The following is a 26,318-nucleotide window of genomic DNA, read 5'->3' as shown; positions in this document are numbered from 1 at the left end:
TTGTCTCCTTGTCTCTCTGTGTATGAGTGCGTTTGCCTGTATGCTTTACAATTGGGAAATAAGTTACAGTTTAGTCTTTTGTGAAGGACTATGACTCTCAAACTAGGAGGTAAAATTGCACTGGCTCTTAGTGCTGCAGCCTTGGGTGGTTAGTTGGCCTTTGGGAACCATCCCAACGCCGACTGTCCTAAAACCCTCTTGGCCGAGAGAGTGGGGATGTAACTTGGGCAAGACGCTCTCCACTATAATCAAATTCTAGCCCAAATAGTCGGAACAGCAGCTGCCTCCTCTGCTGTTCTGATGGTCATAGTTGGACACGACTGACTATCATATATTTACAATTAATTTATGTATTTTTGTATTTGTTTTCCTATCTACACGCCTCAAAGAAACTAAACTTGACAAGGTATTATAAATTACAACCAGCCCTATTGTTGGGGTGTATGAAGCCAAAAGCTGCAGATAGATCCTGGATAAAGCTATCAGCAATATTTCTGGTTTCAAAGAAAATGATTATTTGCAAGTTTCTGCATTGCATCTGTTAACCTGCACTTCAGTGTGGTCATCTCCAGAAATTAAACACAAGACTCCACTGTCTTTGTACAGGTGTGAAAGAGTTAAAAGATATTGTATGATCCAGTTCATACCAGGACTACTTCACAAACTGTGCGTCAACAAACTGTTGCACGACCCCTTTAAAAATATACACAAAGAAAGTGAACTCTTGCTGATTTTCATTTATTTGAAAGTGTTCATACAAAACTCATGGTGTATGAAGTCTGCACAGATGGAACTAAATCTGACCAGACTTATCTGCAGTTAGTGCTTGGTTGCAACATGAATGCATAATTCAGACTCAATAAATATGAAATAACCTTGAATGGACTGTACAGAAAATGGTAGCAGTATTATCGTAGTGTCTCTTGAATGCCACAGAAACCACTTTTAATCTCGTATGGCAAGCTTGAATAACTTACACCAACATGAAATGACAATACATGAAATACTTCAATATACTGACATTCTCGCAAATCAGTTTCCATGCATGTTTCAAAAGTGATTCCTGTGCTTTATAGGTATGATGTCCTGAAGAATAGGTTTATCATCATGACATAATAATGACAAGTGTACATACATAATAAATAACATTTAAAAAAAATCATACCCATATACATGCATGCCAAACATGATCAATATCCAGACAAATATCACTAAACCAGGGACTTTATCTCCAGACAGCTGATGGTCAGTGATCTTTTATAACTTACCTGAAATAATTATACGAAAAAAAGGTGACTGAACTGATGGCAGACTAAACTGATGATCACTCTGACTGACAATATTCACAGGATGATAATCAAATCAGTTGTCATTGGCTGAACACCATGTTAACCACATCTCATGCAGGGATTCCAGTAACGTATAAATATTTATGTGTCCCTGACACACTGAAAACGGAAAGGATACACCACAAGTTCATAAAGCAGGTACCTGGGATGTTCTAAACATTCCCAGAATAAACACATCAAGAGTGAACATCCTTTAAACACAGCTTTGGTCGGCTATGGAGTTGTTTCCCTTCACAACTCCTTGGCCCAGAAACCTGGATGATAATGACCAGAAGGTATGCCCGCCTTTGTGTGTATATGTAGCCACAGATTTGATCAGAATATGCAGCACAAGAGTGACCCTCTGAAAGCAGTCTGGAGACCCCCCCCCCCGCAGATTTGATCAGAACATGCAGCACAAGAGTGACCCTCTGAAAGCAGTCTGGGGACCACCACCACCCCCCACCCCCCTCCCAGAATTATGAAGAAAGAATCCCTGGGACACCCAAGACCGGAAATTTTCTATCTAAAATTACGTTTAAATAACATACTTACCGTGACCCAACTGGTGCAGACTCCGGCAGGGGTCTGACATTCCCGTCCTGTGCAAACTACTATCCGCCTATGCGGAGAAAACGAAACTATGGCCGATAACCTCCCAGAAGTAGGTAACCTCCCCTTTGTCCCGCTGGCTAGCGCCCTCTTTTTCCGGCAGCCATTATGACTCCTGTTCCTGTGCTCTCCATACGGCTAAGTTTTTTCGTATTTTCTGACTGTCGATTCTCTGGCGTTCTTGTTTTTTGTCAAATTTCTGATTTATCAGAAGCCTCATTGTGGCTTTCTTTTGTATTGCATGGCTGCCTGGAATTACTTGCTTACATGATTGGCCATCTCATCTTTGACACGTTTATTACCACTGACAATTCAAAATGGGGACAGTAGAATACACTGCATCAGGAAATTGAAAATAAGTAGAAAATATGAGCAAGCCGTTTCTTGAACAAGTCAACCGCACATTGTTTTACATTAACAAATAAGATCAAAATGTACAAAAGCATCAAGTTGTTCAAAAACAAAGAGTGATATAAACTCCATGTATAAGTGGTTTCACCATTGGCTGTAACCATGCCCAGTAAAAACACAGAAATGAATGAAGCATCTCTGATATGTTACATAATCAATATCACAATTAGAAAAAATAGCAAAAAGCCCAGCTGCATATTTTCTCTTATGTTTTTTTTTTCTAAAGGGGAGGGAATGTTATGACTTTCTGATGATAAAGTTTGAGCTGGTTCAAAAACATACCAACACACACACACACACTCACCACACCATGCACACAAAACTAGTCTCACACTATGACTGTCAGAATTACGGGTCATAACTTAGCAACTCCTGTACCTTTATCCCACCACAACCCCTGTACTTTAATCACACCACTGTCACCACGTTTTCCCTCCCACCTTCCCCTCTTGTTCATTTTCTGGCCTGGATTGGATATGTTTTGGGAGTGTATCAACCTTTTTGTTCAAAAGAACAGTGATCCAAGAAAGTGATGTGTAATTTGCAAAATCACACAACCACATGGGCAACATACATGCATTGGAACTGTGGTTCTTTCCATACTGAGCATTTAACACATAAAAAGTGATAGGCATCAAACAAAATTACACACACACTCTCTCCCTCACACACACACACACACACACACACACTAACATTCACACTGACACATGCATACACATGCTTGTCAACACTTATATCATTCTTTGATGCTATAAAAAAAAAATTGTGTAGAAAAATAAAACTGGACCTCACGCATACATCATCAAACACCATGACAGGAAACCCTGTAAACAAGAAGGCCCCTTTGTGGTCTTAGCACACAATGTACCTACATTCACTTCAACAGTGTAAGTACATCACATCAAAACATGTCGCCGCTTCCAGCCCAGCTTACTGCAACGACTTCAAAAAGGCATTCACAGGAGCCTGTCCATGGAATATGAATACAAATCGTCTATTAAGCAAAGGCCTTTGCCCCTTGTAAAAGGGTTATCAATCCTATCATCAGCATTTATTTTAAACACCCCATGTCAGCGCACTGTCTCTTATTTTAAAAGATAAAGGCACAAGTTTTGGACAGTGTCAGCATTTGCAGAGAACATAAATAACCCAAATCTAATGACTCCTTGGGCTTTGGTAAGCCTTAGGGCAATAAATGTGTTTCTGGCAGATTCTAAAAATGGACAACTGAAAAAAAAAATATATGCACAGAGCTACAGAGTATCCACAGAGCTACAGTGTATCCATGATCCACAGCTAGTGTATCCACAGAGCTGCAGTGTATCCACAGAGCTGCAGTCTACAGAGCTAGGGGGTATCCACAGACCACAGAGTTAGTGTATCCATGATCCACAGAGTTACAATGTATCCACAGAGCTACAGTGTATCCACAGAGCTGCAGTCTACAGAGCTAGGGGGTATCCACAGACCACAGAGCTACAGTGTATCCATGATCCACAGAGCTACAATGTATCCACAGAGCTACAGTGTATCCATGATCCACAGCTACAGTGTATCCACAGAGCTGCAGTCTACAGAGCTAGGGGGTATCCACAGACCACAGAGTTACAGTGTATCCATGATCCACAGCTAGTGTATCCACAGAGCTACAGTGTATCCACAGAGCTACAGTGTATCCATGATCCACAGCTAGTGTATCCACAGAGCTACAGTGTATCCATGATCCACAGAGCTACAGTGTATCCATGATCCACAGAGCTACAGTGTATCCATAGAGCTACAGTGTATCCACACAGCTACAGTGCATCCATGATCCACAGCTGCAGTGTATCCACAGAACACAGAGTTACAGTACACCAACAGCGTGTCCACAGCGTGTCTACATCCTGGGGGGGGGGGGGGAGGGTGGAGGAGTCAGAAGTGCTCCTTGTTGTAGAAGAAGCGGGTGCCCTGCGAGGAGGAGTGGCGGTTACACAGCTTGTGCAGCGTGGTGGACAGCTGGCCCGCCCCGCAGAAAAACACCCCCACCTTCTGCCTGCAACACACCCACACACTGAACATCAACGTCAGAAAAACACCCCCACCTTCTGCCTGCAACACACCCACAGACAACATTGACGTCAGAAAAACACCCCCACCTTCTGCCTGCAACACACCCACAGACAACATTAACGTCAGAAAAACACCCCCACCTTCTGCCTGCAACACACCCACAGACAACATTAACGTCAGAAAAACACCCACATCCTCTGCCTGCAACACACCCACAGACAACATTAACGTCAGAAAAACACCCACATCCTCTGCCTGCAACACACCCACACACTGAACATTAACGTCAGAAAAACACCCACATCCTCGGCCTGTAACACACCCACACACTGAACATCAATGTCAGAAAAACACCCACACCTTCTGCCTGCAACACACCCACAGACAACATTAACATCAGAAAAACACCCACACCTTCTGCCTGTAACACACACACAGACTGAACATCAACGTCAGAAAAACACCCCCACCTTCTGCCTGCAACACACCCACAGACTGAACATCAACGTCAGAAAAACACCCACACCTTCTGCCTGCAACACACCCACACACTGAACATCAACGTCAGGAAAACACCCACACCTTCTGCCTGCAACACACCCACACACTGAACATCAACGTCAGGAAAACACCCCCACCTTCTGCCTGCAACACACCCACAGACAACATTGACGTCAGAAAAACATCCACATCCTCTGCCTGTAACACACCCACACACTGAACATCATGTCAGAAAAACACCCACACCTTCTGCCTGCAACACACCCACACACTGAACATCAACGTCAGAAAAACACCCACACCTTCTGCCTGTAACACACCCACACACTGAACATCAACGTCAGAAAAACACCCCCACCTTCTGCCTGTAACACACCCACACACTGAACATCAACGTCAGAAAAACACCCCCACCTTCTGCCTGCAACACACCCACACACTGAACATCAACGTCAGAAAAACACCCCCACCTTCTGCCTGCAACACACCCACAGACAACATCGACGTCAGAAAAACACCCCCACCTTCTGCCTGCAACACACCCACAGACAACATTAACGTCAGAAAAACACCCCCACCTTCTGCCTGCAACACACCCACAGACAACATTAACGTCAGAAAAACACCCACATCCTCTGCCTGCAACACACCCACAGACAACATTAACGTCAGAAAAACACCCACATCCTCTGCCTGCAACACACCCACACACTGAACATTAACGTCAGAAAAACACCCCCACCTTCTGCCTGCAACACACCCACACACTGAACATCAATGTCAGAAAAACACCCACACCTTCTGCCTGCAACACACCCACAGACAACATTAACATCAGAAAAACACCCACACCTTCTGCCTGTAACACACCCACAGACTGAACATCAACGTCAGAAAAACACCCCCACCTTCTGCCTGCAACACACCCACAGACTGAACATCAACGTCAGAAAAACACCCACACCTTCTGCCTGCAACACACCCACACACTGAACATCAACGTCAGGAAAACACCCACACCTTCTGCCTGCAACACACCCACACACTGAACATCAACGTCAGGAAAACACCCCCACCTTCTGCCTGCAACACACCCACAGACAACATTGACGTCAGAAAAACACCCACATCCTCTGCCTGTAACACACCCACACACTGAACATCATGTCAGAAAAACACCCACACCTTCTGCCTGCAACACACCCACACACTGAACATCAACGTCAGAAAAACACCCCCACCTTCTGCCTGTAACACACCCACACACTGAACATCAACGTCAGAAAAACACCCCCACCTTCTGCCTGCAACACACCCACACACTGAACATCAACGTCAGAAAAACACCCCCACCTTCTGCCTGCAACACACCCACACACTGAACATCAATGTCAGAAAAACACCCACACCTTCTGCCTGCAACACACCCACAGACAACATTAACGTCAGAAAAACACCCACACCTTCTGCCTGTAACACACCCACAGACTGAACATCAACGTCAGAAAAACACCCCCACCTTCTGCCTGCAACACACCCACAGACTGAACATCAACGTCAGAAAAACACCCACACCTTCTGCCTGCAACACACCCACACACTGAACATCAACGTCAGGAAAACACCCACACCTTCTGCCTGCAACACACCCACACACTGAACATCAACGTCAGAAAAACACCCCCACCTTCTGCCTGCAACACACCCACAGACAACATTAACGTCAGAAAAACACCCACATCCTCTGCCTGTAACACACCCACACACTGAACATCAATGTCAGAAAAACACCCACACCTTCTGCCTGCAACACACCCACACACTGAACATCAACGTCAGAAAAACACCCCCACCTTCTGCCTGTAACACACCCACACACTGAACATCAACGTCAGAAAAACACCCCCACCTTCTGCCTGCAACACACCCACACACTGAACATCAACGTCAGAAAAACACCCCCACCTTCTGCCTGCAACACACCCACACACTGAACATCAACGTCAGAAAAACACCCACACCCTCTGCCTGCAACACACCCACACACTGAACATCAACGTCAGGAAAACACCCACACCTTCTGCCTGCAACACACCCACAGACAACATTGACGTCAGAAAAACACCCCCACCTTCTGCCTGCAACACACCAACACACAACATCAACGTCAGAAAAACACCCCCACCTTCTGCCTGCAACACACCAACACACAACATTGACGTCAGAAAAACACCCCCACCTTCTGCCTGCAACACACCCACACACAACATTAACGTCAGAAAAACACCCCCACCTTCTGCCTGCAACACACCCACACACTGAACATCAACGTCAGAAAAACACCCCCACCTTCTGCCTGCAACACACCCACACACTGAACATCAACGTCAGAAAAACACCCCCACCTTCTGCCTGCAACACCACAGTTTCAGTTCATCTTCACAGAAGTGTCCAAGTGTACTGACTGATCCATATACCCTACACTACGCTTGCACTTCGTTAACAAACAAACAAACAAACAAACAAAAACCAAAACAAATAAAGCGGATGCCTGTCCTGTGCCTGAACCCAACAACCCTGTCATGCCTGCAGAGTTTCCACCCGAGGAAATGCACAGTCGATACGCAGTCACCCCCACAACCGTGACAGCATGAATCCCACATCATACACTCCCCACATATAAAGTCATACACACCTTAACACAAACACACAGACACATCCTCCATATCCTAAAAAAATTGACCAGCTTGAGCCCACTTTATTCAGCTTAAGAACTGAAACACACCACACAGGACTCCTAAACAGAAACTGGAAGAACAAAGTCTACAAATAAAACAACCCCAAAAAGCCTTTTGTACCCCCCCCCCCCCCCCCCCAACAAATAGCCATCAAAACCTTTTTCCAGTTTGGAAAAACAAACAACCAACACAACAGCAAAACACAAGCAAATGAAAACACCTACATACAAACCTGTTTACCAACCCCCTCCCACCCACCATCCTACCCTCCATCAAATCAAATCAAATCTTGTTGTTACAGCTCTGCTAAGCACCAGGGGCCATTTCCAGGCTGAAAACCCACCAGAAACATATCAAACAAGACACAGCAAGCAATCAACACAGACAATAAAAAAAAAGAGAGAGGTACAGATGGATGATTAAATCATTAAGGCCGTCGCCCCTATGACGGGGGGAAACAAGCAACGCCTGTTGAAAACAGAACAAAACAACAACAAAAAAGACACCAACCCACCTGAAAAAAAACAAAAACAACAACAACAAAAAACAATGTCTGTTTCACCAAAACTGTTTGAAAAAAACATGTTAAAAAACCCAAAACAAATTAAATCCAAATTACTGAGAGAGAGAGGGAGAGAGGGGGGTGTGTGAGGGGGGGGGTTGTGAGGGAGAGAGAGAGGGGAGAGAGAGGGGGGGAGAGAGAGGAGGGGGAGAGAGAGGGAGAGAGAGAGGGGGGGGAGAGAGAGAGGAGGGGGAGAGAGAGAGAGAGAGGGGGGAGAGAGGGGGGAGGGGGAGAGAGAGGGGGAGAGAGAGGGAGAGAGAGAGGGGAGAGAGAGAGGGAGAGAGAGAGGGAGAGAGAGAGAGAGAGGAAGGGGTAGGAGGGGGGGAGAGAGAGAGGGGGGAGAGAGAGGGAGGAGAGAGAGAGGGGGGGGGAGAGAGGGGTGGAGAGAGAGAGGGGAGAGAGGGGGGGGAGAGAGGAGGGAGAGAGGAGGGGGGAGAGAGAGAGAGGGAGAGAGAGAGGGGAGAGAGAGGGGGGAGAGAGGGGGGAGAGAGGGGGGAGAAAGAGAGAGAGGGAGAGAGAGAGGGGAGAGAGAGTCAGAGAATGGCCTCACCCAGCATGGTCCTGAGTCAGTTCCTCGAACACCCTGTCCCACTGCGGGCGTCCATAATGCGTCTTCTGGGACAGGCCTGTGATGGGGTCTGACGCTGACGCTCTGTCGTGTAGCATGATGTTCTTTGCCTGTTACAGTACATACACACACACACACACACGTACCAGCCTGTTACAGTACACACACACATGTACCAGCCTGTTACAGTACACACACACACACACACACACGTACCAGCCTGTTACAGTACACACACACATGTACCAGCCTGTTACAGTACACACACACACATGTACCAGCCTGTTACAGTGCCTGTTACAGTACACACCAGTATGTTACAGTGCCTATTACAGAACACGACAGCCTGTTACAGTACACACCAGCAGGTTACAGTACGCGACAGCCTGTTACAGTACACACCAGCAGGTTACAGTACACACCAGCAGGTTACAGTACATGACAGCCTGTTACACTACACACCAGTCACAGTTCAGATCAGCTACACTGACACAGCACACACCAAAGTAAGTCACAGTTCAGATCAGCAACACTGACACAGCACACACCAAAGTAGGCCACAGTTCACATCAGCGACACTGACACAGCACACACCAAAGTAGGCCACAGTTCAGATCAGCGACACTGACAAAGCACACACCAAAATAGGTCACAGTTCAGATCAGCGATACTGACATAGCACACACCAAAGTAGGTCACAGTTCACATCAGCGACACTGACACAGCACACACCAAAGTAGGTCACAGTTCACATCAGCGACACTGACACAGGACACACCAAAGTAGGTCACCGTTCAGATCAGCGACACTGACACAGCACACAGCAAAGTAGGTCACCGTTCAGATCAGCGACACTGACACAGCACACACCAAAGTAGGTCACAGTTCAGATGAGCGACACTGACACAGCACACACCAAAGTAGGCCACAGTTCACATCAGTGACACTGACAAAGCACACACCAAAGTAGGTCACAGCTCAGATCAGCGACACCGACAAAGCACACACCAAAGTAGGTCACAGCTCAGTACAGCGACACTGACACAGCACACACCAAAGTAGGTCACAGTTCACATCAGCGACACTGACAAAGCACACACCAAAGTAGGTCACAGTTCAGATCAGCCACACTGACACAGCACCCACACAAAACCAGGCCACACCAGGAAGCAGGACGGACAATGGAGACAAAAGATGAGGAGTGCTGGCCCCGTGGTAACACATCCCCATAGGAAGCGAGGAAATGTTAAGTGCACTGGTTCGAATCCCATTGCCGCCAGTACTTTCTCCCCTTCCACTAGACCTTCAGTGGTGGTCTGGATGCTAGTCGTTCAGATGAGATGATAAACCGATTGTCCCATGCGCAGCATGCACTTGGCGCACGGAAAAGAACCCACAGCAACAAAAGGGTTGTCCCTGGCAAAATTCAGAAGAAAAATCCACTTCGATAGGATAACAAACAAAATTGCATGCAGGAAAAAAAAAATCTTTAAAATAATGGGTGACGCTCTCAGGTGTAGCGACGTGCTCTCCCTGGGGAGAGCAGCCCGAATTTTATTACAGAGAAATCTGTCATGACAAAAAAGTAATACAGTTTCAGTTTCTCAAGGAAGTGTCACTGCTTTTGGACAAATCCATATACGCTACACCACATCTGCTAGCCAGAGGCCTGACAGCAGCATAACCCAACGCGCTCAGTCAGGCCTTGAGTGCATGCTTATATATTTCTGTACCTATCAGAGTGTATTTCGGAGGAGGAGAAGGACGGGCAGGAGGAGGAGAAGGACGGAGGAGAAGGACGGGCAGGAGGAGGAGAAGGACGGAGGAGAAGGACGGAGGAGAAGGACGGGCAGGAGGAGGAGAAGGACGGAGGAGAAGGACGGGCAGGAGGAGGAGAAGGACGGAGGAGAAGGACGGAGGAGAAGGACGGGCAGGAGGAGGAGAAGGACGGAGGAGAAGGACGGGCAGGAGGAGGAGAAGGACGGAGGAGAAGGACGGGCAGGAGGAGGAGAAGGACGGAGGAGAAGGACGGAGGAGAAGGACGGGCAGGAGGAGGAGAAGGACGGAGGAGAAGGACGGGCAGGAGGAGGAGAAGGACGGAGGAGAAGGACGGGCAGGAGGAGGAGAAGGACGGGCAGGAGGAGGAGAAGGACGGAGGAGAAGGACGGGCAGGAGGAGGAGGAGGAAAAGGACGAAGTAGCTTGAAGAAGTTTCAGTTTCTCAATAAAGCGTCACTGAGTCCGGACAAATCCATACACGCTACACCACATCTGCTAGGCAGATGCCTGACAGCAGCATAACCCAACGCGCTCAGTCAGGCCTTGAGTGCATGCTTATATATTTCTGTGCCTATCAGAATGGATTTCTTTTAACATGATTTTGCCAGAGGACCACATTTATGTGGAGTGATGGCCTAGAGGTAACGCGTCCGCCTAGGAAACGAGAGAATCTGAGCGCGCTGGTTCGAATCACGGCTCAGCCGCCGATATTTTCTCTCCCTCCACTAGACCTTGAGTGGTGGTCTGGAAGCTAGTCATTCGGATGAGACGATAAACCGAGGTCCCGTGTGCTGCATGCACTTAGCGCACGTAAAAGACCCACGGCAACAAAAGGATTGTTCCTGGCAAAATTCTGTAGAAAAATCCACTTCGATAGGAAAATCAAATAAAACCGCACGCAGGAAAAAATACAAAAAAATGGGTGGCGCTGTAGTGTAGCGACGTGCTCTCCCTGGGGGGAGCAGCCCTAATTTCACACAGAGAAATCTGTCGTGATAAAAAGAAATACAAATACAAATACATTCTCATTGCCAAGGGCTCTTTTTCAGTGCGCCAAGAGCATGCTGCACACTGGTCCTCAGTTTATCGTCTCATCCGAGAGACTAGACGCTCGGTGTGATTTTCCAGTCACACTTGGGAGAAAGGGCGAGAGCGGGATTCGAACCCACACCCTCAGGCACACTCTGTGTCTTAACCATTCTGCCACCTCCCTTCAGAGTACTACAACCATACAATAATAATAATAATACAAGTCACGGACCTGGCGGTCGTCCCAGCCGCGGGTGAGGTAGACGCGGTGGTGGAGGAAGGTGGGGTCTCCCCTCTCCGCCATCTGCGTCTCCAGGCTGTGCAGCAGCTGCTGGAACCACTCGAAGGCGGCCATGTCGGGACACACCCACACCAGGTACACCCGCTTCAAAGGCAGGCGGTGAGCCGTGTCACAGTGACAGTGCCTGCACAACCCCCGTCAACTTCATGCTGTTTTTTGTTGACTCACTTTTGCAAACAAAGTGAGTCCATGTTTTAACCCAGTGTTCGGTTGTCTGCGTGTGTGTGTGTGTGTGTGTGTGTGTGTGTGTGTGTGTGTGTGTGTGTCCGTGTGTCTGTGTGTCTGTGGTAAACTTTAACACTGACATTTTCTCTGCAAATACTTTGTCAGTTGACACCAAATTTGGCATAAAAATAGGAAAAATTCAGTTCTTTCCAGTCATCTTGTTTAAAACAATATTGCACCTCTGGGATGGGCACAAAAATTTTTTAAAAAGAAGCTAAATATATGCAAACTGCATTTACTGTTATATTTATATTTTTTTGTATTCTCTAAACTTGGCACTTTGACCTCTTATTCTGACACAACAACAAGAGGAGTCATTATTATCATTTTTTGTTCAAACAGGAACTTCTTTTGCCAAGCATGGAATTTTTATTTATTTTGCAAACGTTTTGGTGCAGATAGTAAAAAAAGGGAAATTACTCTGTAATTAATGCTAGGGGACTTAATTTATCACAAGTGAGTCTTGAAGGCCTTGCCTCTCTTGTCTTTTGTTTCTGCTGTGTTTTATCTGCTGCTCCATCATCTGTACCATTTGCTGTGGTATCACTCATAATGACAGTGTCTGCACACACCCGTAAACTTCACCTTTTGTTGTTGTTGTTGTTGTTGTATGGAGGAAGGTGGCAGAATGGTTAAGACGCTCAGCTGCCAATACAGAGAGTCCGTGAGGGTGTGGGTTCGAATCCCGCTCTCGCCCTTTCTCCTAAGTTTGACTGGAAAATCAAACTGAGCGTCTAGTCTTTCGGATGAGACGATAAACCGAGGTCCCGTGTGCAGCACGCACTTGGCGCACTGAAAAAGAACCCATGGCAACGAGAGTGTTGTCCTCTGGCGAAATTACGTAAAATGAAATCCACCTTCATAGGTACACAAATATGTAAGCATGCACTCAAGGCCTGACTAAGCGCGTTGGGTTATGCTGCTGGTCAGGCATCTGCTCAACAGATGTGGTGTAGCGTGTATGGATTTGTCCGAACGCAGTGACGCCTCCTTGAGAAAGTGAAAGTGAAAGTGAAAGTGTTGTTGTTGTTTTTGCTGCCCCATCATCTTTGTCTTTCTTTCCCTGTCAATGGACCTTGCTTGTGGAATGAACTTCCTCTTTCGCTTCGTCAGGTCTCCGCACTCAGTCTGGCCTTAAAACCCACCTTTTTCCAAGACGGCCTCCTTCCCCTGCCTCTTCTTTGTCTTCAGTTTTTCAAGTTTAGAGTTTATGCATGCGTGTGAATGACTGGTTTGAAAGCGCTTTGATTTGTCTCTGCACATGATTCAGTGCTATATAAATACTAATTATTATTATGTTTTGTCTTTTTTTGTTTTTTTGCTGCCGCATCATCTGTACCATTGCAGTGGTCATTACTCACGATGACAGTGTCTGCACACACTGGTAAACTTCATCATTTTTTTAATTGTTTTTTCTTTTTTTGCTGCTCCATCATCTGTACTATTGCAGTGGCAATTTCACCACCTAATCACCAGAGCAAAACAGCACAGATTGTACATCACAGACTGCGGAAAAGACAAAAAAGTATCAAGGCTTGCTCAAAGAAAACGACAGGGGAATGGACTGGGAAGGCAGAAAAAGCAGACAACAGTGATGGAGTCTCCCGTCGGTCCAATGGATGTGTAGGCAGGCAGGCTTATCTGTCGGTGTGTGTCCTCATATGGGAGAAGAGGCGGATTCTGGATGCGCAGCACTTCCCACAGGTGTTGCAAGGGAAAGCGTCTCCAGAAGTTGAGCCCTGCTTCCTTTGCTCACGCTTCTCCTCCTGAATGGCCAGCGTTCTCTTGTTAGCAAATATCTTTATGCCACTAGAACACAGCATCCTCCAGCGACAGTGGTCAAGGGTATCAGTTTCCCAGGAAGCGATTTCTGTGTCACAGGCTTTGAGGTTTGTCTTCAAAGTGTCCTTGAAGCGCTTGCAGGGTCTTCCAAGTTCACGGTGGCCAACAGTGAAAGAAGAAAAAAAGCAGAAATAAAGAGAGCAGTAGAAAAGAGGAAATTTCTAGCACAGAATTTTCAGAAGGTGGGGATGCTATATATACTGCAAGACCCCCGGGGATGCCAGTTCTTAAAGCCAGGGGAAGAGAAGAGAAAACATTGTTAAAAGGTCAATCAAAACGTCAGAAAGACCATTTCTTCTCGCTCAGTTCATGTAAAATTTAAATCAAGTTAGAAAATATTGAAAATCACATAAAAGTACTAATCCATCCACATATGTTTCTGTGCAAGTACAATTAAAATTATCACATGCACACACACACACATACACACACACACACACACACACACACACAGAATAACAGCCTGCCAGACTCACCAGATATGTTTCAAGATGGAAGCAAAAGGTGTGACTCCAATGCTAGTTCCGATCAGCACAGTGACATCATAGTCCATGAAATCCTGCACAACACAGTGCATATTGTATAACACACAACACAGTGCATATTGTATAACACACAACACAGTGCATATTGTATAACACAGAACACAGTGCATATTGTATAACACAGAACACAGTGCATATTGTATAACACACAACACAGTGCATATTGTATAACACACAACACAGTGCATATTGTATAACACACAACACAGTGCATATTGTATAACACACAATACAGTGCATTCTGTACAACACACAACACAGTGTGTTTTATACAACGCACAGCACAGTGGATTTTGTACATCACACAACACAGTAGTACATTCCGCACAACACACAACACAGTACATTATGTTTATCACAGTGCATTCTGTACAACACACAACACAGTACATTCTGTACATCACAGTGCATTCTGTACAACACACAACACAGTGCATTCTGTACATCACAGTGCATTCTGTACAACACACAACACAGTGCATTCTGTACAACACACAACACAGTGCATTCTGTACATCACAGTGCATTCTGTACAACACACAACACAGTGCATTCTGTACATCACAGTCCATTCTGTACAACACACAACACAGTGCATTCTGTACATCACAGTGCATTCTGTACAACACACAACACAGTACATTCTGTACATCACAGTGCATTCTGTACAACACAGTGCATTCTGTACAACACACAACACAGTGCATTCTGTACATCACAGTGCATTCTGTACAACACACAACACAGTGCATTCTGTACATCACAGTGCATTCTGTACAACACACAACACAGTGCATTCTGTACATCACAGTGCATTCTGTACAACACACAACACAGTGCATTCTGTACATCACAGTGCATTCTGTACAACACACAACACAGTGCATTCTGTACAACACACAACACAGTGCATTCTGTACAACACACAACACAGTGCATTCTGTACATCACAGTGCATTCTGTACAACACACAACACAGTGCATTCTGTACATCACAGTGCATTCTGTACAACACACAACACAGTGCATTCTGTACATCACAGTGCATTCTGTACAACACACAACACAGTGCATTCTGTACAACACACAACACAGTGCATTCTGTACATCACAGTGCATTCTGTACAACACACAACACAGTGCATTCTGTACATCACAGTGCATCCTGTACAACAAACGCAGTGCATTCTGTACATCACAGTCCATTCTGTACAACACACAACACAGTGCATTCTGTACAACAAACGCAGTGCATTCTGTACATCACAGTCCATTCTGTACAACACACAACACAGTGCATTCTGTACATCACAGTGCATTCTGTACAACAAACGCAGTGCATTCTGTACAACACAAAACACAGTACATTATGTACAACACAACACAGTACCTGGGTAGAGCCGACTGACGGCTGCCACTGGGCACTCATTCATTTCCTGTGTTCATTCAATCACATTTCAGGCGCGCACACATACACACTCAGACAAACATGTAACATTTTTAACATTTTATGTGTATGACTGTTTTGTTTATTCCCTCCCCCCCCCCCCCCCCCCCCCCCAACCACATGTAGGCAGCCATACTCTGTTTTCGGGGGTGTGCATGCTGGGTATGCTCTTGTCTCCATAACCCACCGAACCCTGACATGGATTACAGGATCTTTAACGTGCGTATTTGATCTTCTGCGTGCATATACGCACGAAGGGGGTTCAGGCACTGGCAGGTCTGCACATATGCTGACCTGGGAGATCGGAAAAATCTCCACACTTTACCCACCAAGCGACACCGAGATTTGATGCCGGGACCCTCAGATTGAAAGTTCAACGCTTTAACCACTCGGCTATTGGCGCCCATCAATAATACAATAACAAAGCAATAACAATTACGACAGAGAATAGGATCAATCAATACAAAAACGATGCAATAACAATCACACACATACATACCTCAGAAGACGTACCAAAGGGACCGTCAATGGCCAACCTAAAAAAAAAAAGAAAAAAAAAAAAGAAAGATAGGAAGAAAACAACACATTAATCCAGTAAATCAGACAACAACAACAACAAAAGGTATGAAGAAGACATCACATTAAATCATTCAAGAAATGTTTATGGCTGCCTACATGACGGGGTAAAGATGGTCATCAAGTAAAAAGCCACTTGTACATACAAGTGAATGTTGGAGTCATAGCCCATGAACCATTAAAAGATTAAAAAAATACAACAAAAAAAACAGTAAAGCAGACAAACAAACTGACCCAGCCCAGCAGACCATACAGGGGCCCTTTCAGGGGCTGTAATCCTGTCAGAGTAGAAACCACAAGAACACGGACAACAGCAGAAAAGAAATATGCATGTAGTATGTGGCACACCTGCTGTGCACATGGCCACGAACGATGTATCGCGCATGCGCTTTAAGCGTTCGTGTTCGACTGGCCAAAACAACTCATGATTCCATCCATGTCTGTCCTCAGATTATACTAGATCGCAAAAGAACAAACTGGTGTTCCTGTCTGATGTTGGGTACGCAAGCAATGACACAAGTGTAAAAAAACACATCAACAATGTATGTCTCAGACTACATAAAAACTCAAATCAAGAAACACTGATTTCCCTCAGGAACTGGAAAATGGTGCCCAGGAGAAGAGGGGGTAGGGGGCATCCCCAAATAGGATCTTCATGGAGTGGGCTGTAAAGTGCTTGTGTCTGACATCATGCAGTTAGCAGAGACAAAAGCTGCTGCAAGGGGGGACCACCCAGAACCTCCACACCAAGATGATGGGCAACCATGAGGGACCTGTATGATGTCATTTTGTTCTGATGAAGATGGCGTGCTGGGGATCTGTATGATGTAGGTTTTTCACTGTGTCATTTTGTTCTGATGAAGATGGTGTGTTGAAGACCTGTATGATGTAGGTTTGTCACTCTGTCATTTTGTTCTGATGAAGACGGTGTGCTGGGTACCTGCATGATGTAGGTTTGTCACTATGTCATTTTGATCTGATGAAGACGGTGTGTTGAAGACCTGCATGATGTAGGTTTGTCACTATGTCATTTTGTTCTGATGAAGACAGTGTGTTGAAGACCTGCATGATGTAGGTTTGTCACTATGTCATTTTGTTCTGATGAAGACGGTGTGTTGAAGACCTGTATGATGTAGGTTTGTCACTATGTCATTTTGTTCTGATGAAGATGGTGTGTTGAAGACCTGCATAATGTAGGTTTGTCACTATGTCATTTTGTTCTGATGAAGACAGTGTGCTGGGTACCTGCATGATGTAGGTTTGTCACTATGTCATTTTGATCTGATGAAGACGGTGTGTTGAAGACCTGTATGATGTAGGTTTGTCACTCTGTCATTTAGTTCTGATGAAGACGGTGTGTTGAAGACCTGTATGATGTAGGTTTGTCACTGTCATTTTGTTCTGATGAAGACGGTGTGTTGAAGACCTGTATGATGTAGGTTTGTCACTATGTCATTTTGTTCTGATGAAGACGGTGTGTTGAAGACCTGTATGATGTAGGTTTGTCACTATGTCATTTTGTTCTGATGAAGACAGTGTGCTGGATACCTGCATGATGTAGGTTTGTCACTATGTCATTTTGTTCTGATGAAGACAGTGTGCTGGGTACCTGCATGATGTAGGTTTGTCACTATGTCATTTTGTTCTGATGAAGATGGTGTGTTGAAGACCTGCATGATGTAGGTTTGCCACTATGTCATTTTGTTCTGATGAAGATGGTGTGTTGAAGACCTGCATGATGTAGGTTTGTCACTATGTCATTTTGTTCTGATGAAGATGGTGTGTTGAAGACCTGCATGATGTAGGTTTGTCACTATGTCATTTTGTTCTGATGAAGATGGTGTGTTGAAGACCTGCATGATGTAGGTTTGTCACTATGTCATTTTGTTCTGATGAAGACGATGTGTTGAAGACCTGCATAATGTAGGTTTGTCACTATGTCATTTTGTTCTGATGAAGACGGTGTGTTGAAGACCTGCATGATGTAGGTTTGTCACTATGTTATTTTGTTCTGAAGACCTGCATGATGTAGGTTTGTCATTTTGTTCTGATGAAGATGGTGTGTTGAAGACCTGCATAATGTAGGTTTGTCACTATGTCATTTTGTTCTGATGAAGACGGTGTGTTGAAGACCTGTATGATGTAGGTTTGTCACTATGTCATTTTGTTCTGATGAAGACGGTGTGTTGAAGACCTGTATGATGTAGGTTTGTCACTGTCATTTTGTTCTGATGAAGACGGTGTGCTGGGTACCTGCATGATGTAGGTTTGTCACTGTGTCATTTTGATCTGATGAAGACGGTGTGCTTGGTACCTGCATGATGTAGGTTTGTCACTATGTCATTTTGTTCTGATGAAGATGGTGTGTTGAAGACCTGCATGATGTAGGTTTGTCACTATGTCATTTTGTTCTGATGAAGACGGTGTGTTGAAGACACTGCAAGAAACTGTCAAATTAGTCTGGGATTAAGACTCCACCAAAAGAAGATGGAGTTTTAGGCTCCACCAAAAGAAGATGGAGTTTTAGGAGCTTTTGTAGATGAAAAGGAGGAGGAATGGGATACAGAAGAAGAAATCGACTTCGGATCCACTCTGTTTACGCATACCCAGATTCAAACACTCCACTGTTGGCCGCCGTTCTTTCTCTGTCTCTGGACCTTGCAATTGGAATGAACTTCCTCTTTCGCTTTGTCAAGTCTCCACACTCAGCTCTTTCAAGTCTGGCCTTAAAACCCACCTCTTCCCAAAACAGCCTCCCTTGCCTACCTCTTGTTCTCTTCACATTACTGTGGACGTATGTTTTCCTTTGTACTTCCGCTCATCTATTGTTACTGCAAACAAATATAATCTTAGCGGCGAGCACCGCTACAGCTAGGGAAATAAAATACACGTTTTCTGATTCGGAAAGCAAAAATAGCAGTGATTATGAAGAAAATCAAAGTGATGAAAGTGTGCCAGTGGCTTCCACAAGTCAACAGACTGAAAGTGTTTGCCGCGGCAGGGCCAAGGGGTGTAGTCGAATGCTGTCAGGTGTGACGGGGCGTGGCAGAGGTGATGGTGATGTCAACGATGGCTGGCATGAACCTAAAACATTCCGCTGGACAAATCAGTGAAATGATATTCCAGTGTTCAGTGGTGTCATGAAAATGGCACTTCCTGTGAAGATGATATTCCAGCATTCACTGGTGTCATGAAAATGGCACTTCCTGTGAAGATGATATTCCAGTATTCACTGGTGTCATGAAAATGGCACTTCCTGTGAAGATGATATTCCAGTATTCACTGGTGTCATGAAAATGGCACTTCCTGTGAAGATGATATTCCAGTATTCACTGGTGTCATGAAAATGGCACTTCCTGTGAAGATGATATTCCAGTATTCACTGGTGTCATGAAAATGGCACTTCCTGCAGACAGAAGCCCTCCGGGGTACTACAATCTGTCTCTTGACAGTGACACTGTTGACCGCTTTGTTGAAGAGACAGACAGGTTTGAAAAGTGTATTGTGAACTATTCCAACTTGGTTTGGATTCCTGTTCGGTTTGATTTGATTACCCCGTCCTGGTTAACTCGCAATGTGAGCTTCAGGCTTGTAATGGAGGATGGCAGTGACTGAATAAAACTGGATCACAAAACTTTAACACTGAGTCGTGTTAGTGTATTTGTGAACCTGACATCATGGCTGAGGCTCCTATCAAGTGAGATCTGCCACATCCTTTCAATATTTCTAAATGTTGGCATGGTAGTGTTGCAGTCATCTGGGCTAGTTTGAAGCTGATTCGCTCCATTACCACACAGACATGTCATTGACAGCATCCACTGGACTGAAGGTCAGCAATGAAAACACTCACACACACACACACACACACACACACACACACACACACACACACATGTGCATCACCTGGGCATTTTCCAGGCCACACCTCCCCTGACCTACCTGGGCATTTTCCAGGCCACACCTCCCCTGACCTACCTGGGCATTTTCCAGGCCACACCTCCCCTGACCTACCTGGGCATTTTCCAGGCCACACCTCCCCTGACCTACCTGGGCATTTTCCAGGCCACACCTCCCCTGACCTACCTGGGCATTTTCCAGGCTACACCTCCCCTGACCTACCTGGGCATTTTCCAGGCCACACCTCCCCTGACCTACCTGGGCATTTTCCAGGCGTCCTGAAACTCCCCCTCGTCAACACGGCAGGCTGTGGCCAAAGCCTCTGTCCAGTCCCCGACCCGCCGGATGTGCACCGTGAAGTGGTCTTCGTGGGGGGCCTGGGGACACAGCACAACACAACACGCTGTTTTCACTGCCCACTGCGAGTGACAAGCCACAGGTCTGGGTCGGTGGTGTCACAACAACTTCATTCTCTGCTTGCTTGCTTGTTCGTTCTGGTGTTTTTGTGCTGTTTGTCATTCACTATTCAAAATAAAATCATAAGCACAATTTTTAAAATAATCAAAAATGTTTTTCTTGATTCAAATAATGACAGCTAAGAATTTGAAAACATGCCATAAAACAAGATTTCAACCACAGCAAAAGACATGTTTCATACAGTAACAAGTCTCAACCTCTCTTTTGCATTGGGTTACGCTGCTGGTCAGGCATCTGCTTAGCAGATGGTGTAGCGTATCTGGACTTGCACGAACGCAGTGACACCTCCTTGAGTAACTGTACTGAACTGATCTTGACCTCCTTCCACAGGGGGTCATGACGGATCTTGACCTCTTTCCACAGGGGGTCATGACTGATCTCGACCTCTTTCCACAGGGGGTCATGACGGATCTTGACCTCTTTCCACAGGGGGTCATGACAGATCTCGACCTCTTTCCACAGGGGGTGATGACACACACTCACCGAGGTCAGTGTGAAGGGATGCCACTCCAGGCGTGAGATACTGGGGCAGTGCAGGAAGACGTACTGCCCCGGCCGCGCCTGGAAACCTTTACGCTTCATCTGGAGCTCAAACACGCGTGACGGATGGCTCACCACCTGAACAAACCAACACGCTCAAACACATGACAGATGGTGAACCACCTGGACAAACCAACACGCTCAAACACACAAGACGGATAGCTCACCACCTGAACAAACCAACACGCTCAAACACACGCAATGGATGGCTCACCACCTGAACAAACCAACACGCTCAAACACACAAGACGGATAGCTCACCACCTGAACAAACCAACACACTCAAACACACGCAATGGATGGCTCACCACCTGAACAAACCAACACGCTCAAACACACGCAATGGATGGCTCACCACCTGAACAAACCAACACGCTCAAACACACAAGACGGATAGCTCACCACCTGAACAAACCAACACACTCAAACACACGACGGATGGCTAACCGCCTGAACAAACCAACACGCTCAAACACACAACGGATAGCTCACCACCTGAACAAACCAATATGCTCAAACACACGCGATGGATTGCTCACCACCTGAACAAACCAACACACTCAAACACACGCGATGGATTGCTCACCACCTGAACAAACCAACACGCTCCTGGTCAAAAGACCACAGGTGATGGCTGCGGCTGTAGCCTAGTTTGTCTTTTATCTTTTGGTGCTTGTACTTACAGCCCAGCCAGATACACAAGACCACCTCAATACACGCACATACACTCAAACAGTGTAACACTGTTAATAATGATAATGGAAATTTATATAGCACTTTCCAACGCCCAAGGTGCTTTACACTAACTCCAAAAGTAATACCAATGAAACAATGATATGGTATGGTGTACACACACACACGGATACACGCAAGCACACACACACACAGACACACTCGCGCACATGCACACACATAACATGCACACAAACACACATGCGCACAAACACACAACAACGCACACACATACACATTAATATAGTATGGTGTATAACGCAAAAAGATAACAAGTAACAACACACACACACATGGGTGCACGCATGCATGCACTCACACACACACATGCACACGTGTGCGTGCACACACACACACACACACACAATAAAGACACATGGTATACACACAGAGAATGCCCACAGCAACCCCTGACACCCACACACAGTGCTGACCTTAGTGATGACCACACGCTGCAGACTGCGCACAAAGCGGATGACGCGTTCCACAGTGTACAGGATGAAGGGACCCAGCGCCCAGGCCCAGCTCTGTCACGTCACAGAACACACATCACACATCAAGTACACAACACACATCACATAACAAAACACACATCATAACACATATCAAACACACATCACACATCACATAACACATCACACATCATAACACACATCACACAACACAACACATATCATAACACACATCACACAACACAACACACATCAAACACACATCACATAACACATCATAACACACATCACACAACACAACACACATCATAACACAAATCACACAACACAACACACATCATAACACACATCACACAACACACATCACAACACACATCATAACACACACAGGTCACACCACATGCAAATCACACACCACAACACACATCACCATGTTACACAACACACACATCGCAACACAGATCACACACGTCACACAATACATACATCACAACACACACACAACACACATCACACCACACACACATCACACATCATAACACACACACACATCACAACACATATCACACACGTCACACAATACGTACATCACAACACACGCACAACACACATCACACAACACACACATCACACATCATAACACACACATACACACACACACACATCACAACACATATCACACACGTCACACCAAACACATGTCACACCACAAACACACATCACACAACACACATCACAACACCCCACACAAGTCACACCACACAAACATCACATCTCAAGCTTCCCACATCATCTCCCCTGAAAGAGACAGAGCAGTAGAGAACAGAGCAGTAGAGTTTCAGTTTCAGTTTCACTTTCTCAAGGAGGCGTCACTGCGTTCGGACAAATCCATACACGCTACACCACATCTGTCGAGCAGATGCCTGACCAGCAGCATAACCCAACGCGCTTAGTCAGGCCTTGAGTGCATGCTTACATATTTGTGTACCTATGAAAGTGGATTTCATTTTATGTAATTTCGCCAGAGGACAACACTCTCGTTGCCATGGGTTCTTTTTCAGTGCGCCAAGTGCGTGCTGCACACGGGACCTCGGTTTATCGTCTCATCCGAAAGACTAGACGCTCAGTTTGATTTTCCAGTCAAACTTAGGAGAAAGGGCGAGAGCGGGATTCGAACCCACACCCTCACGGACTCTCTGTATTGGCAGCTGAACGTCTTAACCATTCTGCCACCTTCCTCCTTCAGTAGAGAACAGAGCGGTAAAGAGACAGAGCAGTAGAGAGACAGAGCAGTAGAGAACAGAGCGGTAAAGAGACAGAGCAGTAGAGAGACAGAGCAGTAGAGAACAGAGCAGTAGAGAGACAGAGCGGTAGAGAGACCGAGCAGTAAGGAGACAGAGCAGTAGAAAACAGAGCAGTGAAGAGACAGAGCAGTGACGAGACAGAGCAGTAGAGAGACAGAGCAGTAGAGAGACAGAGCAGTAGAGAGACAGAGCAGTGAACAGAGCAGTATAGAGACAGAGCAGTAGAAAGACAGAGCAGTAGAGAGACAGAGCAGTAGAGAGACAGAGCAGTAGAGAGACAGAGTAGTAGAGAACAGAGCAGTAGAGAGACAGAGCAGTGAAGAGAGACAGAGCAGTAGAGATACAGAGCAGTGAAGAGACAGAGCAGTAGAGAGACAGAGCAGTGAAGAGACAGAGCAGTAGAGAGACAGAGCAGTAGAGAGACAGAGCAGTGAAGAGACAGAGCAGTAGAGAACAGAGCAGTAGAGAGACAGAGCAGTAGAGAGACAGAGCAGTAGAGAGACAGAGCAGTGAAGAGACAGAGCAGTGAAGAGACAGAGCAGTAGAGAGACAGAGCAGTAGAGAACAGAGCAGTAGAGAACAGAGCAGTAGAGAGACAGAGCAGTAGAGAGACAGAGCAGTAGAGAGACACAGCAGTAGAGAGACAGAGCAGTAGAGAGACAGAGAGACAGAGCAGTAGAGAGACAGAGCAGTAGAGAGACAGAGCAGTGAAGAGACAGAGCAGTAGAGAGACAGAGCAGTAAAGAGACAGAGCAGTAGAGAGACACAGCAGTAGAGAGACAGAGCAGTATAGAGACAGAGCAGTGAAGAGACAGAGCAGCAGAGAGACAGAGCAGTAGAGAGACAGAGCAGTGACGAGACAGAGCAGTAGAGAGACAGAGCAGCAGAGAGACAGAGCAGTAGAGAGACAGAGCAGCAGAGAGACAGAGCAGTAGAGAGACAGAGCAGCAGAGAGACAGAGCAGTAGAGAGACAGAGCAGCAGAGAGACAGAGCAGTAGAGAGACAGAGCAGCAGAGAGACAGAGCAGTAGAGAGACAGAGCAGCAGAGAGACAGAGCAGTAGAGAGACAGAGCAGCAGAGAGACAGTATAGAGACAGAGCAGTGACGAGACAGAGCAGTGACGAGACAGAGCAGTATAGAGACAGAGCAGTAGAGAGACAGAGCAGTAGAGAGACAGAGCAGTGACGAGACAGAGCAGTGAAGAGAACAGAGCAGTAGAGAGACAGAGCAGTAGAGAGACAGAGCAGTGAAGAGACAGAGCAGTAGAGAACAGAGCAGTGACGAGACAGAGCAGTAGAGAACAGAGCAGTGACGAGACAGAGCAGTAGAGAACAGAGCAGTAGAGAACAGAGCAGTGAAGAGACAGAGCAGTAGAGAACAGAGCAGTGAAGAGACAGAGCAGTAGAGAGACAGAGCAGTGAAGAGAACAGAGCAGTAGAGAGACAGAGTAGTAAAGAACAGAGCAGTGAAGAGAACAGAGCAGTGAAAAGAACAGAGCAGTGAAGAGACAGAGAAGTAGAGAGACAGAGCAGTAGAGAGACAGAGCAGTAGAGATACAGAGCAGTAGAGAGACAGAGCAGTAGAGAACAGAGCAGTAAAGAGAACAGAGCAGTGAAGAGACAGAGCAGTAGAGAGACAGAGCAGTAGAGAGACAGAGAGTAGAGAGACAGAGCAGTAGAGAGACAGAGCAGTAGAGAGACAGAGCAGTAGAGAGACAGAGCAGTGAAGAGACAGAGCAGTAGAGAGACAGAGCAGTAGAGAGACAGAGAGTAGAGAGACAGAGCAGTAGAGAGACAGAGCAGTAGAGAGACAGAGCAGTGAAGAGACAGAGAAGTAGAGAGACAGAGCAGTAGAGAACAGAGCAGTAAAGAGAACAGAGCAGTGAAGAGACAGAGCAGTGACGAGACAGAGCAGTAGAGAGACAGAGCAGTGAAGAGACAGAGCAGTAGAGAACAGAGCAGTAAAGAGAACAGAGCAGTGAAGAGACAGAGCAGTAGAGAGACAGAGCAGTAGAGAACAGAGCAGTAAAGAGAACAGAGCAGTAGAGAGACAGAGCAGTGAAGAGAACAGAGCAGTGAAGAGACAGAGCAGTAGAGAGACAGAGCAGTAGAGAACAGAGCAGTGAAGAGACAGAGCAGTAAAGAGACAGAGCAGTAGAGAACAGAGCAGTAAAGAGACAGAGCAGTAGAGAGACAGAGCAGTAGAGAACAGAGCAGTGAAGAGACAGAGCAGTAAAGAGACAGAGCAGTAGAGAGACAGAGCAGTGAAGAGAACAGAGCAGTGAAGAGAACAGAGCAGTGAAGAGACAGAGCAGTAGAGAGACAGAGCAGTGAAGAGACAGAGCAGTGAAGAGAACAGAGCAGTAGAGAACAGAGCAGTAGAGAACAGAGCAGTGAA

General features: G+C 46.1%; 1 protein-coding gene across 1 annotated transcript in view; it reads right to left on the bottom strand.

The window, feature by feature from the left end:
• Nucleotides 1-1,716: 1,716 nt before the first annotated feature.
• LOC143298118 (NADPH oxidase 2-like) overlaps nt 1,717-26,318 on the bottom strand; it is a 39,205-nt gene continuing 14,603 nt past the window's right edge. The window contains exons 9-16 of the mRNA XM_076610826.1: nt 22,599-22,691; nt 21,376-21,510; nt 20,674-20,792; nt 16,442-16,478; nt 14,427-14,509; nt 11,815-12,007; nt 8,758-8,885; nt 1,717-4,389 (exon numbers count right to left, since the gene is read on the bottom strand). Of these exons, the coding sequence (XP_076466941.1) occupies nt 4,269-4,389; nt 8,758-8,885; nt 11,815-12,007; nt 14,427-14,509; nt 16,442-16,478; nt 20,674-20,792; nt 21,376-21,510; nt 22,599-22,691 (909 nt within the window). The 3' untranslated portion in view covers nt 1,717-4,268. The remainder of the gene's footprint in view (nt 4,390-8,757; nt 8,886-11,814; nt 12,008-14,426; nt 14,510-16,441; nt 16,479-20,673; nt 20,793-21,375; nt 21,511-22,598; nt 22,692-26,318) is intronic.

Source organism: Babylonia areolata, chromosome 23 (assembly GCF_041734735.1).
Source record: "Babylonia areolata isolate BAREFJ2019XMU chromosome 23, ASM4173473v1, whole genome shotgun sequence".
Lineage (NCBI taxonomy): Eukaryota > Metazoa > Mollusca > Gastropoda > Neogastropoda > Buccinidae > Babylonia > Babylonia areolata.
This window is presented reverse-complemented; position numbering and strand designations above follow the sequence as displayed.